At 39.8% G+C, this 18,038-nt stretch overlaps 1 protein-coding gene across 2 annotated transcripts in view; it reads right to left on the reverse strand.

Annotated features, from left to right (window-relative positions):
* Nucleotides 1-18,038, reverse strand: part of RYR2 (ryanodine receptor 2) — a 775,249-nt gene that overhangs the window by 319,481 nt on the left and 437,730 nt on the right. For both annotated transcript variants that reach the window (XM_047762364.1, XM_047762363.1), the window contains 5 exons: nucleotides 16,354-16,595; nucleotides 10,937-11,129; nucleotides 9,772-9,988; nucleotides 7,763-7,867; nucleotides 3,065-3,168 (listed from right to left, as the gene is read on the reverse strand). In XM_047762364.1, the coding sequence (XP_047618320.1) occupies nucleotides 3,065-3,168; nucleotides 7,763-7,867; nucleotides 9,772-9,988; nucleotides 10,937-11,129; nucleotides 16,354-16,595 (861 nt within the window). The remainder of the gene's footprint in view (nucleotides 1-3,064; nucleotides 3,169-7,762; nucleotides 7,868-9,771; nucleotides 9,989-10,936; nucleotides 11,130-16,353; nucleotides 16,596-18,038) is intronic.

The following is an 18,038-nucleotide window of genomic DNA, read 5'->3' on the forward strand; positions in this document are numbered from 1 at the left end:
AGAAAAATTCATATTAACATGAAATCAGCCAACATCTAAAATAAAGGATAGTCTGCAATAATCTTTTGTTTAGTTGTTACTTGGCACTCCTAAGGATTTAAATGAATAAAGCTGCTAATCACTCCTGAGTTATATTATTTTTTTGAAAAAATGAACTTTAAAGAGTGCTTCCTCTGTCAGACTTATGGTGCCAGAACCTTTGTCAATATTATAGCATTCGGTCCCCATACAATTACATGAAGCAGATATACCCTGACCCCCATTTTAAACTGATGCTAGATGGAGTTCCCATTGCGGCTCAGTGCTAATGAACCCACCTAGTATACATGAGGATGTGGGTTCAATCTCTGGCCTCACTCAGTGGGTTAAGGATCCGGCGTTACTGTGAGCTGTGGTGTAGGTCACAGACAAGGCTTGGATCCCACATTGCTGTGGCTATGGTGTAGGCTGGGCAGCTGCAGCTCTGATTGGACCCCTAGCCTGGGAACTTCCCACAGGTGCGGCCATAAAAAGAAACTAAATAAATAAATAAATGCTAGAAAGTCTAAGGTTTAGAGAATCTAAGATTCCCTTTCCAGGAGCAATCTGGTTGGATCCAGACCATTAAACAGTCCAGACCCTGAGTTTTTACTTATACCGTTCTAGTGCCTTTCAATTAACAAACTGAATAACTTTCTTTAATCTACTGGCATTGGGCATAGTGTGAATTTTGGAGAGATAAAAACTCTTTTCCCCCAGTTTAAATTTTAAAGAAACAAGTGAAATTAGTTCCTCATAAAACCACATAAATATTAAGAATTAGCTCATGAAAAGGGTTATTAGCATTTGTCAGAGGCAACAGCATCATGGTATGTGCAGTCTGAGGAGTAATCAAACCAGCCAGCAGTAGCTGTTAGGAACAAGATTAGATTACCAGTAACAATCAAAGGCTTAACATACCAAATACAAATATGGAGAATTCTACATTCCAGGCTTCCCGGGATTTGCCTAGCTGGTTTAGCTGTCAGCTGCTAAAATTATAGGGAGTGTACTGCAAATTTAACTAAATTACCTTAGGCCGTGAACTCTCAGTAAAAACATTTTATTATAAAAGATGGGCAAATAACAAGCTGCTATGAATGACCAAGCTAAATGTACAGGCTTCACCTCAAAACCACAAAGGAAGACGGGAGACCCTGGATATGGAGGGACCCAGGTCACAGAGCTGTGCTCTGCTTTGTCAGGTTTTATCTGCAGTAGGTTCTCAATTCACTCGACTGGTATATACTCTTTTTTTTTTTTTTTTTGGTCTTTTTGCCATTTCTAGGGCTGCTCCCGTGGCATATGGAGGTTCCCAGGCTAGGGGTCTAATTGGAGCTGTACCGCCGGCCTACACCAGAGCCACAGCAACGTGGGATCCGAGCCCCATCTGCGACCTACAGCAAAGCTCATGGCAACGCCGGATCCTGAACCCACTGAGTGAAGACAGGGATGGAACCCATGTCCTCATGGATACTAGCTGAGTTCCTTATGGGTGAGCCACAATGGAAACTCCCTATCTCCTTTTCGTTTTAAGTTACTAGTAGAACCAAAACATCTAGGTACAATTTGTTTACTTTCATAACAATAATTATAAGCACATCTTTGAAGCTGTCCACCTGGACCCAAATCCTAGAATTTGAAACAGTGTTTAAATTTTATGTTCTGGGTCTTTGGTAAAATAATGTCAATAGAAATAGCTCTTTGAGCTTAACAAACCTGAATCCAACAAAAAGGACAAAATCATTTTATTCCTAATATAGGTAGGTATTAGGATAAGTGACCTATTTGAATAAATCCTATCCTATAGGCCACCAAGGATGGAAGAGGAACACAAGAAAAGCTGTAGTCTTTTCACAAGACTTTGTGAACTTTTCTATATTAAAATTTGAAATCATTTCTTTTTATGAATTTATTATTCCCCTCTTGTACACCGCTTCATTCTTTCATCTGCAATGAGGAAGCAGCAATCCTGATGAGAGAACAGTTGGCCAGGTCACTGAAAAGCAAATCTGCCTTTACAAGAAGACATACAAAACCTCTGCAGTAGATTTTCTCAAAGTGTGTTCCTTAGACAAATGCTCTCTGCCAAGAAGGGTGCTATTGCTGAATAAGTTTGAGAAACATCATACACAGATTCCATCCCACTTTAGAAATTGACAATACACAGTAACATATTACATGATATGAAAAATCCATCAGCAAAATTAAACAATTATTTTAACTTAGCACCTTTAAATATTATCACATCAGTGCTTCTCAAACTGTCTGTGGTGACAGACCAATTTTCTTTTTAATTTCCAGTCCATCATGGTCTGATTCTCTGATAAAATGCAGTAAAATGGTTAGCAAATATTAAGTTTTCAAAATAGGGCATATAAGATACAAGTCTACATTTAAAAACTGTTAGATTTGGAGTTCCCATGGTGGCTCAGTGGTTTAACGAATCCAACTAGGAACCATGAGGTTGCTGGTTCGATCCCTGGCCTCGCTCAGTGGGTTAAGGATCCGGCGTTGCCGTGAGCTGTGGTGTAGGTCACAGAAATGGCTTAGATCCCGCATTGCTGTGGCTGTGGTGTAGGCCGGGGGCTACACCTCCGATTCGACCCCTAGCCTGGGATCCTCCATATGCCGAGGGAGCAGCCCTAGAAAAGGCAAAAAGACAAATAAATAAATAAATAAATAAATAATTAAAACAAAAAAAACCAAACAAAAAAACCCTGTTAGATTCAATAGGCATAAAATTGCCACCTTAAATTGGTATAAGACTTTCTAATATCTTATTTACCTTGTCAGACACCAGTAACAATTTGTGACTGACAGAACCCTTATATTCTGTAACACCCATAAACATCTGTAGAACATTCTTTGGAAAACACTTGCATAGAGCACAAAATAAAGTCTAATTCCAAACAAATATTGATCCAATTCACCAATGCATTATGAAAATTTCTGACTGGAAATAAAATGAATTAAAGTATAAAATCTTCACTTGGTTTCTTTCAGGTTAAGGCAGATTGGAAAATAGGAAACTTAAGCAACTCACTTCAGAGTCTCAAGTGACATCTGTAAATTATAATTGCGTTCCTGTTCAGGCAGCTTGGAGAACTCCACCAGACATGGGTGCTGTCTCTTATTGTCATCTCTAACCTGAAAAAGGACAGGAAATTAGCATATAATAGTACCCAAGGTCAGATACTAGCCCCGGTAGTCCAACTGCACAGAGGAAAGTGAGGGGAGAAGCCAGGAGGCAACCTAGACCATCACCCTGGCAAAGTTCATGTTCAAGGTCAGTGGTAAAGCCTGGCATGGTCTAGGCTCCCCATAGTCTTCCATTATGCATAGTCCAGCCCAACTTCCATACCTGTTCTAACCTGAACCCCTCTCTCAGCAACTCCCAGCATTTGCTTCAATCTGACTTTCTCAATAAGGCTTACCTGCCCACCTTCCTCACATGGCAAGCTGCCTACTCACCCAACTCTTTCTTTTTTTCTGTAACAATTACCATGTTCTAACAGACTGGGTCTTTATTTCCTGGATGACTGTCCATCTCCCTCCACTAGAACATAAGCTCAAAGGAACAGGGATGTGGTCTCTTTCATTCTTCTATAACGTTTTCCTAGCCCCTGGAACATGCCTGGCACGTGGCAGGCATGCAACAAATGTTCTGTAAACTGAATTCTCGTCAAGAAAGTGAAGTAATAACTGAGCTGTGATGTGCAGGCATTTTTATGTGCTAGAGCCAAACAGATTAGAGATGCCAACTGACATCACAAGTGATGGCTACAAACTCCTGGGTTTCAGCCATCAGTCTCACCCCTTCTAAGTCACCCACTGCTTTCCAGGTGGCCTTAACAAAGTTGGTTAACATCATATAGGCCTTTCCCGTGATAAGCCTTGAAAACACGTATCAATAATCAGATTAAACTCAATTCAAGATGTCAGGAATGAATTAATGAGAGAGATGTTCTGTACCCTTGCATTTGTAATTAGTTTTATCTTCTTAGAGACTAAGTTACATAAGCATTGCTGCTGTGGATGCCACCTCAATGACAGCTGTCTGCTGTCAGGGAACACAGTACTCCACAGGGATAATTACCAGGTTTTATAAACGCCACACAAAAAGTGTGCAAACCTGAACAAGAATTTTTTTTTTTAAGTCTTCAGGAGTTGCCAAGTTAAAAACAAGATAGTTAATTCTTTTCTTTCAGGGGAGCATTTCAAATGAATAGGACTTACACAAAATCATGTTTACTTATATAAGAGTGTGACTTCAGAAATTAAATCTAGAGTTACAAAATCTAGTACTAAATTCTAAACATAAAAGTACAAATGAATGTACCCAAGTCCTGAGATAATCTATTCCGTGTTTATATAAATTTCCACCCCCCTCTATTCTCTGCACCACAGAGTAACCGACACCTCCATCTCTCGGGTGTCCAGGCTAAAACCCGAAATCTATCCAGATTTCCTTCCCTCTCTTACCCATACTCCATACTTGAACTTCATAACATCTGTAGTCTTGTCTCTCCATGCCCACTGCTGGCACACAGTTGGGAAACTCAACCCCTTTCACCGGGGCCACTCAAGTCCTTTCCTTGACTCTAATCCTGCCTCCAGCCAGGCTCACTGCTCTTCCACAGTAACAGCAGAGCTCAGATCAAATAGTTATCACCTCCTAGAAGCCTTCCCTGATTTCACCAGGAGAGCCATAAATATTTCTCCTTCACTGTTAATATTTGTTATAGTAGTTTATAACTCTTTGCACGTCTATCACTCAGCTAAACCAGAAGCTCCTAAAAAAGGCAAACTGACTAAATTAAGGTCTGTTCAATTTGGGTACCAGTATCAAACATAAGGTCAGGCAAATAGCAGACATGTAATAAATGTTAAGGGGACAGATGAATGCCTGAACAGATCTGCCTGCTATTTCATAAAACTGAGTTCTTGCATGTTGCTCCTGTGAAATTCACCCTGAAGACATTTAAAGAAACCATAAGTTCTCTGCAAAAAATAAAAACAAACAAAAAATGCCAACTTATTCAACAGTTCAAGTTGCTCCAGCGTAAAACACATTTAAATCCTACAATTAAAATGTTAAAGAATTTATGGAATTATCCCAATAACAGGGATGTACCTAAATCTAGATTTACAGAGATGATAAGGTCAGGGTTCACAGTCACTTATCTGAAAGCAATTTTTGGAAAGCCCTTGTAAAGGAAGTAGGACAGAGGTCAATTATTAGATTCAAGAACAATGTGAAGTCTCTTTATGTGTTCGTCTGAGACTCCCAAACTGCTGATCTTCTGATATGATACCTGGAGCTGTGCTTGCCCAGAAGGAGCACTAAGAAAACATCATCTCTTCCTATCGATAAGTACTGGAGTGTGTTCCCTGCATCAGGAAAGGAGCCAGATCTACAGCATCAGACCAAGTGCTTCATCCCCACCCTGGAGGTGCATAAAACACATGTTTTCATCAGCCTCAGACCAGGTAAAGAATACCTGGCAGCAACTGTGGAAAGGATGGCTAGGAGGCACTGTGTTCTCTTTTCGCATCTGGAGTCTAAAACAGTGCTTTGAATAGAGCAGCAATAGGATGTACGGTACTGAAATGAATTGAATTTAACTGGAAGAATGGATAATAACAAGACCATATATTTTTCTCTTTTTTTAAAGGAGAAACATAAATAAGAGTTCACTGTCCAATGTAATCATTTAGGCAACCTTTAGAAGCTTGTAAGAAAATGTTTCTTTACTTTTCTGTTCTTTTCAGCCACATCCAAGGCATGCGGAAGTTCCCTAGCCAAGGATCAAACCCACACCACAGCAATGACAATGCCAAATCCCTAACCACTAGGCCACCAAGGAACTCCAGAAATCATTTTTCTTAAGCATAAGCCCACTACACTAAACAGTTCCTATCACTATATGAGTTTTTAGAAGGAGGGTTTGTTTGTATGAGATTTTTAAAAATCCTAGCCTATAATCCTGTCTCATCTTGAAACATATGATAAATTTTGTCCATAATTCAATGCTTTCCCTCATCTCAAATCTTATAATAAATTTTGCATGTAATTGCCCTGGCAATTGACTAGATACATATCTCTCCTCTTACTGACTTTGATGGTGAATATTTTATTTAGCATTTCCTCATTTCCTCAGTTTTTTTCTGTGGTCCTATCTCAGATTCAAGCAGTGAGTTTGTGTGTGTGCATGTTTTTTTATTTTTGGGTTTTTTTTTTTTTTTTTTTTGGCCTCGCCTGCATCATGGTGGAGGTTCCCAGGCCAGGGATCAAACCCACACCATAGCAGTGACATGAGCCATATCAGTGACAATGCCCGATCCTCAACTGCTAAGCCACCAGGGAACTCATTTCTTTAATTTTTAAAAGTCAATGAATATAGCACAAAACTATATATTTAATCATGTGCTTCATAAGTACTTGGCTGATTTGACAACTGTCTAACAATTACTGAGTTAATCAAAGGATCTCATTTTCTGACCATGCATCAGCAAGTCTAAGAGTGAAACACAATTCTAGACTAGAAGCTAGAGAACCTGAATCCCAGACCTAGCACAGCTACTAACTAGCTGTCAAGGCATCTGACACTTTTATGAGAATCCTGAGCTATGTCACCACTGGTAAAACCGAAATAATAACACACAGCCCAGGATGCTATATGAAAAGTTAATCTAATACCTACAAGTGAGGGTGTATGCGAAAAGGCAAAGCTCAAACTAATTAGTATAATGTATCATATGGTACTGTCACTCACACTAATAATAAATGTCATTATTCATGGAGTTCCTGTCATGGCTCAGTGGTAATGAATCCGACTGGTATCCATGAGGATGTGTGTTTGATCCCTGGCCTTGCTCAGTGGGTTAAAGATCTGGCTTTGCTGTGAGCTGTGGTATAGGCAGGCAGCTACAACTCCAATTCAACCCCTAGCCTGGGAACTCCATATACTGTGGGTATGGCCCTAACAAGACCGAAAAAAAAAAAAAAAAAGTCATTATCCAAAGCTCAAGGCAATACACCATGGGTTGAATACACTAATTTCTATATTCAGTCAAATATATGAAAGTGTTACAATCTCTGGGATACTTATAGACTTTGCCATGGTCCTGCTTTAACAAGTATATAATACTCTGGGATTATACAGGAAGTAGTTTTGGGTTTATTTCATCTAAATTTTATTGACAAACTATTAAGTAATTTCTCTAAAAAATAATCATTTGGAAATCTATGCAATCATTACATCTCAGCCTGCCTTCCACTTATGAGACCAACTGTGAAATTTTGCCCAGAGGATTTACACTGCTACGTACAGTTGAGACTGAAAGAATGAAAACATCAGAGAAGGAAAGTAAATTGACTTCTTTCTATTTTCAGTTTTCACTTTCAATGCCAATGTGTTCTTTTTTTTTTCCCTAAGTTCCTTAGAAATCAGTGCCTATTGTCTCCATATGCTAACCTTGATTTTAAAATCTAACTTTCAGTCTGAAGACTGATAACTTTTCAATCTAGGCAATGAAGCCATCCTTCAATAAACCTGCCAGTAACATCCTTCTTTCTTGTAAAGAAAAATTGCACAAAAACTAATGTGTGTGCAGAGGGGTGGGGGGTGGGATCAATCTTATCGACTCATGTCACCACAGAGCAGGATGAATGCAAAGAAGTTACATTTTAAGGAAGATGTATTTACAGAATTTGAAAATAAATTACAAAATTATGTACCGGACCATACTGCCAGCCAAGTTCAATTTTATTCATGACCCAGAGTTCATGGATATTCTCTGCCAGTTTTTCTCTTATCCTCTCCAGGTGGGGAGGCAACACGATCTAAAATTACAAAAAAGAAAAAAAAGAAAAAGAAGGCAAATCAGAAACAAATGCAAGACAATGCTGTACTAACTCCCCTCACTATGACTTGAACTAAATAAAAACGTCTCATCAACCATTAAAATATAATCTTATAACTACGTTTCAAGCCATCAATTCTAAATTTGTATAACTAGGTACTTAAACATTTGTTAGGTAAATTTCAGGATTTTATGAACAAAAGCTTGGAACAAAATAGAGTACTGGTGGGGACAGTCATCCTTAAGAAAGAGGTCCTGGAGGACCCACTGTGGCACAGACCAGTGGCTCTCTGGAGTGCTGGGATACAGGATCAGTCCTCGGCCTGGCACAATCGGTTAAGGATCCAGCATTGCTGCAGCTGTGGCATAGGTGGCAACTGAGGCTCAGATCTGATTTCGGGCCTGGGAACTCCTTATGCCATGGGGTGGCCCAAAAAAGAAAAAAAGGGGTCCTAATGGATATGGGATAACCACCAGAGCATGCATTACTTAAAAGAGAAATTACCCCGGTGTTCTTAAACCAACCTGGCCAGCATCCACAGGCCAGAATGAAGGCAATTCAGTGTCCAAAAGATCATCTGTTGGCTCGCTGAGTCTATAAGTATCTGATGGCAATGATTTATGTTATCCCTTATTGTTACTTTTAATGGTTTCCAAATACAAGCCCTGAGGGGAAAAATCTGTACATGTTTCCATTAAAGAGGGGAAGTTTAATGGCCTCTTCAGAAAGAATGCAAGATGGTTTGCAAGGGGAAGAGTTGGTTGTGCATGTCTGGGGATGCACAGTGTCGCCTTACAATTCGTTCCTCAACACAGAGAGCAGGCAGCTGCCCACACTGCCCATGGATAGAGCAGAGTTTCCATGGGACCAGGCTGTCGCTGCCTCCTTTCCTCCCTAAAGTAGAGGTTATCCAGGTCTCAGGAAATCCTAAACATGTTAGTGACACTGCAAAATTGCATTGTCCACACCAGTCCATTTCCATCCTCCAATCATGTTTCCCACTCAACTCTGGTAGCCCTGGTCCAGCAATAGATGATACAAACTGTGTTTTAGCCACAAACAAAACTCATTCGTGCTACTGTATGATATAAAAAGCCACTGTAAAAGACAAGAAATATGGTTCAAAGAATTAAACAACTAAACCTTCTGAGGCCCAGTATTAATTTTCCTTCAGACTATACAAGCAATGCCTCTGCTCTTCAAAAACTAATGAACAAGCCATGAACAGCTAACTAGGCTGACTGAAGTTACTTCACCATCAAGAAAAAGCAACATCTAACTCACTGTCAATGTCAGGATACTTGCACATCTATGAAAGAAAAAAGCAAGAATAATGGCTAACGTCACTTGGGTGCCTACATGCCCAGTATTATGCCAACACGTTCCTTACTAACTAGGTCAAACATACTCTTAGAAGCCCAGTCGATGTGATGAGTAATTTCTTAAATCCCAGAGGGCATCTGATCCCTGGCATTTTGACTCTGGAGCCTATAATCTTAATCCCTCCACAAGATTAAATCACTTGAAAACGCTAACTGTATCTCAATGGGAGAGGACATTTAAAACTCTACCACCACTTTATGTAAAAAAAAAACAAAAACAACACTATAAAATTAATATACATTGCCTGAGATTGTGGCCATTAGTACATTAGGAAATCAATTTAGTGGCTTGAAATCACCCTTAAAAACAAAATAGAATGGACTGGAAAATGAGTAAGAAGACATGGGAAAGGTAAGCATTATTTTATGAAACTTGTTTCAATTACATTATACATTGTATTACTGTAAAATGCATTCCTGTGGGTTGCAGTCAAAAGAGTTTGAAAGCCCCTGCAAACCTAACTGTAATACAAATGTTGCCATTACAGTTGATCTGGGTACCTGGCTGGTATCCACAGGGATCGGTGTGAAGGCAGCTTGTGTGAGGGAAACGGTGGGGCCCAGGAGGTCCCGCGTATAAGTTCTTTCTTGCTTGTACTCTCGGCTGTGTTCCACTTTCAACTTTTCTTTGGGCAGGACAGCTTCATAACAAGGAGCATACCCAGGCGGAGGGAGGAATTTAAATTCTCCGTGTCTCCCCCCCAGCAGAAAGCGGACCCTAAAGAGGATGCAAGGTAGGTCAGTTCTATCTCTGGTGTACAGAAAAGTTTGCTAGTCAACAAAATAGAGAGAATAAATTATTAATACAAAATTAACTTTATCAGGAGCCATATTTTCCCCTCAAGTACCACCATCATGTTAGTACCTTAAGAGTTTAAGAGCCATTAATCATAAAAATAAAACCTGACTGAATTATGCTAGTGGCTCAGCAAAAAAACTTATCACTCTTTGGAAAGACAATAAAAGCGCATGCACCATATTCCTGTGTGAATGAAATACCTGCCTGGGATATTTGGTCATTTAATCTTTCGAAAGTACCCAAATAATCAACAAAGACCAGACTTAATATACATATCTGTATACTTAAAATTGCAGGGCTGGATAAAATCTGATAAAAAGAAAAAAGTCACTTTCCAGTGTGTAGTGTCCCAGTGAAATCCCTTAAAGGAGACACAAATGATACCTCCACATGCTGCATTATCATTTTAATTTCTTATTCCCTTGCAGTAAGTAGCAAAAAAGCAAAGGGTTAGAGGAAACCATCCTGAGCCAGCTGCTAGCTATATGACAGGCAGATAATTTACAAGTATGACAGGTGGAGGGTGACATGGAGAGGAGCCATCCTGACCCTGGTATTTTAATATAACATTGTTTATTTACCCTTATTACATAAAGTGAACTTAAATGAACTTGAAATATTTCAGGACACTGGATGGAGAGTTAATATTCTGCCTGTATCTAAGTGGTCCAGAATATTCAGCCTCTGGAGATTCCCCTCTTGGGTGACTCTTACCTCCACCCTTCAAGAAAGAAGTAAAATGGTGTGGACAGATGCCCAGGAACGAGGGAGAAGGTTAAGGAAGCGGGTGTGATGGCCACACAGGGTTTTCTGTGTAACTAAGAGATGTGAGAAGGCAAACAGACCAAAAAACACAGGGACACTCACTTGATTCCTGCAGAGAAACTGACAACTGGAAAGAAGAGGCCGTCGATGTTGAAATTCTCAAACATTCCTTGAACAGGCTGCCCGTTAATTCTGAAGGAGATGCTTGGGGCGCTTAGATCTAAGCAGCAACTGATGACATCATCAGTTCGTAGCAGATGCTGGTTTGGGGAACTGACAGTACGAGCAATACAACCTGCAGGGAAGCACAGCAAGGAGGGTACTGTGTTGCCATCTCAGAGGATCATCTTCAGAGCCCAAGTCAAGGATCTGAGGAGGGAGTGACCATCCACGAATGGAACTGGACTAGGATAAATCTTAAATGCATATCCATGCCATATCTTCAATCCTCTGTCCAAAAAAAAATGTTGCTTTTTTCCAGGAGACTTGGTGCTACCTTTATTGTAAAATGGACCTGACATGCAGAAATGTCTGCAGGCAGATAGATGGTATCTGATGTAGATATCATCTTAGAGCTGATAATAAATGACGTCAGGGGAAAATCTCTAGAGAAAGACCTGAAGTCCAAGAGCTCCTTTATAACCTACTGCTTGTATGACTGGCCATCAGCAAATTAGTTCACCTCTATAAACCTTGATTTCTTATAAACTGAACACCGTCAACTTGTAGAGTTGTTACAATGATTAAATTAATGGCTTAAGGAGAATTCAGTCTCAGACACAGCAGACAGTTATCTCAGTCCCTTTGTTAAAGGCTCAATCTGCTTTGTTTTAGAAAATAAAGATATAAAAGTATAATGACAGCAAAAATGTGAAATTTGTGCACTATTAAGAAACAATATAGGTCAATTGGTTTGTTGTTATTTTATGACATATTTCATTCAAGATCTTGGTTGGCTTCTTAAGCAGGATACAGTAGAATGCAAGCTGAGGTATGAAAATGACGTTTGAGAGAAATGCCATTTCCTGCCCTGGCCAACCTACAACCTATACCCATTCTTGCCTATGTCACTATGACCTACGTCCATTCTTGACTACGTCAGAACTCTTTTGCTGAGCAGTCCCATGGGGATACTGGAAGACAAGAAGGTAAGGCTCTCTCAAACACATATGCTCACAAACGCAAACACAAAACTTCCCAATTTAAGTAGAGGGCAAAATAAATTTGATGACACAGCTTTCCATTTTTTACGACACCTTTTAAAAACTTCTACCATGCCAAGATTTTTATCAGCAGCATATTTGAAATGCCAATGTGAAAGCACATCTACCTTTAAAAGTGTGAACATTTTTAATGTTACCAATATTCAAATCTGCAAGTGATAAATTCATCATCAAATGGTTCCTTCAGAATTCCCTGAATATAATAAAGTCAGTTTGTTTGCTAAAAAAAATCACACAAAACCAACAGAACTCACAGATAAAGGTCTATATCCTTGTTTGCGTCAAGATCTGTGGCTGATAAAAATGTTATGACACAGACATTTACTATAATATACCGCTCAATCTGAGGGAAAGTATTACACTCATACCAATGACTATCTGAAAGTCACCATGGTAAACTGTTCTGCAATGCCTGCAACAAACAGGGAAGAGAGATAAGGTCACTAGTGACCAGCCTAAGGCCACAGTTTCAATGGCACTCACATTACTGAATCCCCCAGGAAGCATTTTCAGGTTGCTTTTATATAAACTCATATCAAATCCAGAGAACAGCATTCCTGTTCTCTGCTTTAGCCAGAAAGGAAGACAGCAATGGTCTGACTTATAGATCATGAATAGAATTCTTACCTGTCTTTCCTGTACTGTTCTATGACATTACTCCCTACTTTTATACCTAAATTCTCCAAAAGCACCTAAATTTTTCACACATTTGGGCCTTACAAACATGGGATGTGGATGCTGCAAATCCACTTCTCATTCACAGAGGGGGAACGTAGCAACACTGTGCAAAGTTTAAGTTGGGAAGAATAAATGAAGACAGAAATAAAAACTTTTGCTGCTGAGCCACTCTCCAATCACAGAAAGTTAAGTGTTCTATCCTAGAAATCACAGATATTTGATAATTTATGATTTTTTTTTGGGGGGGGCACACTTGTGGCATACAGAAGTTTCCAGGCCAGGGATCCAATCTGAGCTGTGGTTGCAACCTAATCCTCAGCTGCAGCAACACCAGATCCTTAACCCACTGTGCCATAGTGGGAACTCAAGATATCTGATACTTTAAATTCGTCTTCCACTAAAAAAGAAAAGGAATAGGAGAGTGGAGCCAGGAAGAGTTTGTGAATTACAATGGATTTAATGGTCAGTCAGTCAGAAGCCAATTAATTTAATTTAGATTTGTCTTTGTTGATCACCAATCTAAAATTAGCAACAGATTCCAGTGGCTGGAGAAAAGGGAGCTTTCAATTACAGGCATGGAAAACTGCATCTTTTTTTGCCATTTGAAAAAACCAGTCAAGTATTTTCTCTTGATACAATGTTTCAAGACGATTTGCTCCTGAAATTCCACAACCTATCCTCCCTTCTGTCATATGTGCATAGATTCACTGAATATTTTTGTTGCTCTCATCACAGATACACTGTCATAAGACACACAGCACAGAGAGTTCACTTCCAGAGCTCTGAGTTCTTCCTATGTGCTGACAGAAAGAGCTTCAAACTCATGCCAATATGAGAATGGCGAAGCAGCATTCTACAGCTAAAATTATTAAATGCAGTTCAGTGTTGTTTTACCAGAGTAATGGTTTTTTTTCCCCTAATCTCTGCATAATAGAAAACCAAGTGAACATGTTCCATTCATTCACCTTGTACCTATGTCGTGTGGAGCGACACTAGGAGGTGGAGAGAGAGGATAATATCTGGGGGATGATAATTAACACATATTATGAAACAGACATCAACCCTATCTTCAACCCTATTTCATGTCTGCAGGTCTTCTGGTTAGTGCTCCCTGGTTTGTTTGGTTGGTAGGAAAATTCTGAAATGGGTATTGTGACTTTGTTATAGGCTTCAAGTTCCCTTCAAGGAGATTAAACCCAAAAGCCTCTAGCATGTCACACTGTAATGCCCCTTCCCCGACCTTGACCAGCCTGAGTTGCTCACTGCCCACTAGGGAAGGAATGTCGGCCATTCCTCAACTTGCCTCTATATAACCTGTCCCCCATGCAAGTAAGGCATCCTCTCTCAGAATCAATAAGAGGATAAAAACCTGCCCCCCATTAGGAGATCAAAATAATATATGGTACAGGAGGGTTTGGACAGGAAATTAGTGGGCATGACGCAGGAGAATAGAGGTCCCCAAATAGGTCTGCGCTATAGGAATATACGGAGAAACCCAGTTGTAGCCAGGGCCAGTCCCTACCCCAGGGCAGCCTGCTCTCTCTGAAGGCGTAAATGAGATTTGCTGTACACTGCTACCTGACTCTTGACTGAGATCAAGATTGAGGCCTCAGATGCAACCAGCAGGAGTGTTTCTTGTTTGGGGTGACAGACTGGAACGGCTCATTAAAAGAGCCCAGGTCAAATCTAATATCCAGCACAAATGAACATCTCCACAGAAAAGAAAATCATGGACTTGGAGAATAGACTTGCGGCTGCCCGATGGGAGAGGGAGGGAGTGGGAGGGATCGGGAGCTTGGGGTTATCAGATACAATTTAGAATAGATTTACAAGGAGATCCTGCTGCATAGCACTGAGAACTATGTCTAGATACTCATATTGCAACAGAACAAAAGGTGGGGGAAAAAATGTATACATGTAAGAATAACTTGACCCCCATGCTGTATAGCAGGAAAAAATAAAATTAAAAAAAAAAAAAAAAGAGCCCAGGTCAGAGCTGTCACACTGTAGTGCTGGTTCAAAGGGGAACTCCCTCTGACCCAGAAGTGCTCCTGTCCTAAGCTGATGGTTCCTGCCTGGGGAGACCACCTGCCTTCTTCCCTGTGCAGCAAGTCCACAGGGGCTCTATCCCAGCGCCACTACAGCGCTTCTACGCCTGCACCTCCAAATCCTTGTTGTGTGTAGGCAAGGACCAAAGGAGAGATGGCACAGAAGAGAGGAACCTGACAACTTTATGCTGAGCAGCACAGCACACATACGTATAACACAGACCATCCTATGGCCAGGGCCCCAACCAGCACCAGTCAGGTTGGATGAAATATCCAAAATACAACTTTCTCTCTGCCAGGCTAGCTGTGAGCTACTGGCATTGAATAAAGAAAAAATGTAGTCAGTATTGTTAGATACAAAACACATTTATAAACTCATTACCATAACCTCTCAGGTTTAACTAAATTTAATTTTAAAATTTATTTTTGTAATTTAAACCATTAATTTCATAATTAAAGTTGTTCATAATTAGGGAGTTCCCATTGTGGCGCAGTGGTTATTGAACCCAACTAGGAACCCATGAGGTTTTGGGTTCAATCCCTGCCCTTGCTCAGTGGGTTAAGGATCCGGTGCTGCCATGAGCTGTGGTGTAGGTCACAGACGCAGCTCGGATTCCGCGTCGCTGTGGCTCTGGCGTAGGCCAGTGGCTACAGCTCCGATTGGACCCCTAGCCTGGGAACCTCCATATGTCAAGGGAGCAGCCCAAGAAATGGCAAAAAGACAAAAAAAAAAGTTTTTCATAATTAAAGCATTAATAAATGACCGGCACTTGATTTGCCCTCAAGAGGCACAGGTCAGCTTTTTGTAATGGAAGGAACCTCTCCGTATTTTTATATGGTAAATGTGTTATAAAATGTGTTGGGTTCCATCTAAAGACAGCTTTATGAAAACAAGCACATGTCTGCAGAATTCAAATAAACTCTAATATCTACATAGTCAAAAGCTAAACTTAAAGCCAATCAAAAATATACCTTTTAATAAATCATAAAAGAGTATTATCTTGAAATGTATATATTATTTAGTTTTGATATATGTTCAACCATCAAAGCTTAGCATTGGTAGTTAGGGAAATGAACTATACATTTATTTTTAAACAGTTCCACACTTCCGAAACAAAGCATCATTTGATTATGAGCTGACTTCTCAAAATACATCTCACAAATTACAGATTCCTGACATTACATATCTACCAGGAGGTGGAACTTAGTCTATTTATTCCAATTATTTTCTAGGGTTTGTGTTTGGTTCTTCTTTATATTGGAAGCCAACATTTCATAAACATGAATTAAAGCAATATTTTTGCAATTGATTCATGAATCAGAACACCACTTCTAAAATATATTGTTCTTATGCAATAAAGTTTTTTAAGAGATATACTAAAACTCTAAGAGTTTTCTTTTTCCTCTGTGCAATTTTGCTTTTTACTTAACACTCTCACTCACCTTTTCAGTGTTATATTTCTGAAATAAATGTATCTGATAGGAGCAGAACCAATAGCTTTTAGAAATGTATGGTGAGGGCAAAAGATTTCCTCCAAGAACACCATGAAAGGAAATGAACTGTACTTACCTGACCAAAGGTGAAGGCCATCAAATCCATAGGAGAAGAGGTCATCTCCAACACCATTTCCACCCCACTCTTCACCCCCTCCAGGGTAGGGAGAGTATCCTTCTGTGGAAGCCCAGCCCACTCGCAGGTGAGTGGCTTCGGCAGTCACAAATGGCTCAGTGTGGTCCACCATCAATTCATAGTACCATTTCTTGTACTGCGCAGACCCTTCGCTGACACCCAGAAAAATATTGGGTCTCATGCTTTAAAGAGATGGGAACAGTATGCATGTGAGAAAATATGAATAAACCTTTCATTGTCTTAACTTACACTGTGTTACACTGAACGGGAGTCCTGCTTCTCGAAGATGTGACACATCAAATGTGTTTCTTTAAAAGTATTCAAATGAATGAAACAATCACTGAGGTGGTCTGTAGTGACAGCCAGACTTACAGTTAACATTCAGTGAATGGTGTTCGTGTTTTGGATTACTTGGCAATTGTAACTCAAGGGTCTAATACTATTTTTCCTTAATTACTCCTCAGCGTGTTTTATATCATTCCTCACGTTTAAGGGGAGGCACTCAAGATATCATGTTTAAGATAGCAAGCCCTCAGAATTAACGGAATTATTATTTATCTGAGACATATAGATACCTTCCTAAGCTAAGCTTTGTGCCACACAGGGTATGAGACTGAAGCAAAGTTATTATCATGAAGGAACCTAGGTGAGTAATCATCTGTTATTCTCTATGCCTTGCTGTGAGAAGAGGAATTTCTAGTTAGTTGTATTTAATTGCATTTCGTGAAGTGACTTTCACCCTAAGTTAATACTAGGGATTAGTGAAGGTCTCAGTAAATACCACTCATTAACAGCAGGTTTGCTGTATAAAGAACCATGTAGGAAGTCTTAATCTCAAAAAAAAAAAATAGAACATAGAAATATACACTAAACCATACATTTTTGTTTGAAACAGGGTGACGTGGCAAGGATCTCCCAGACAGCTGCTAAATACAGTATATCAAAGTTATTTCTATCACACAACATATTCTTAATTATACGCTGTAATGATAACAATTATTTTTATTATTATTTTATATGCGGAAGGTACTACAACATGGTAGTTAAGAACTCAGTCTCTGGAGTTAGCCCTGAGTTCCATTTCCAGTTCCAACATTTGAATCTATAAAATGTGGATAACAGGGAGTTCCCATCGTGGTGCAGTGGTTAACGAATCCGACTAGGAACCATGAGGTTGCAGGTTCAATCCCTGCCCTTGCTCAGTGGGTTAACGATCCGGCGTTGCCGTGAGCTGTGGTGTAGGTTGCAGACACGGCTCGGATCCCGCGTTGCTATGGCTCTGGCATAGGCTGGTGGCTATGGCTCTGATTAGATCCCTAGCCTGGGAACCTCCATATGCCGCAGGAGCAGCCCAAGAAATAGCAAAAAAAAAAAAAAAAAAAAAGACAAAAAAAATGTGGATAACGGTGCAAACACAAATAGCACAGAATGCATGCAGAGCACTTAGCACTGTGGCTGGCACAGTACTCAGTGAATGTCTGATACCTTGAAAAACAGATCTAACTGAAAATGTAGTTTTCTTGGTTATTTGTGGAATTTATTATATTTTGAACATTCTAATTCAGTGTTTTTATTACACACAGTAAGCATTTCACCACTGGTATTGAAAGACATAGTGGTTTTAG

The sequence above is a fragment of the Phacochoerus africanus genome, chromosome 15 (assembly GCF_016906955.1).
Source record: "Phacochoerus africanus isolate WHEZ1 chromosome 15, ROS_Pafr_v1, whole genome shotgun sequence".
In the NCBI taxonomy this organism is placed as follows: Eukaryota; Metazoa; Chordata; class Mammalia; order Artiodactyla; family Suidae; genus Phacochoerus; species Phacochoerus africanus.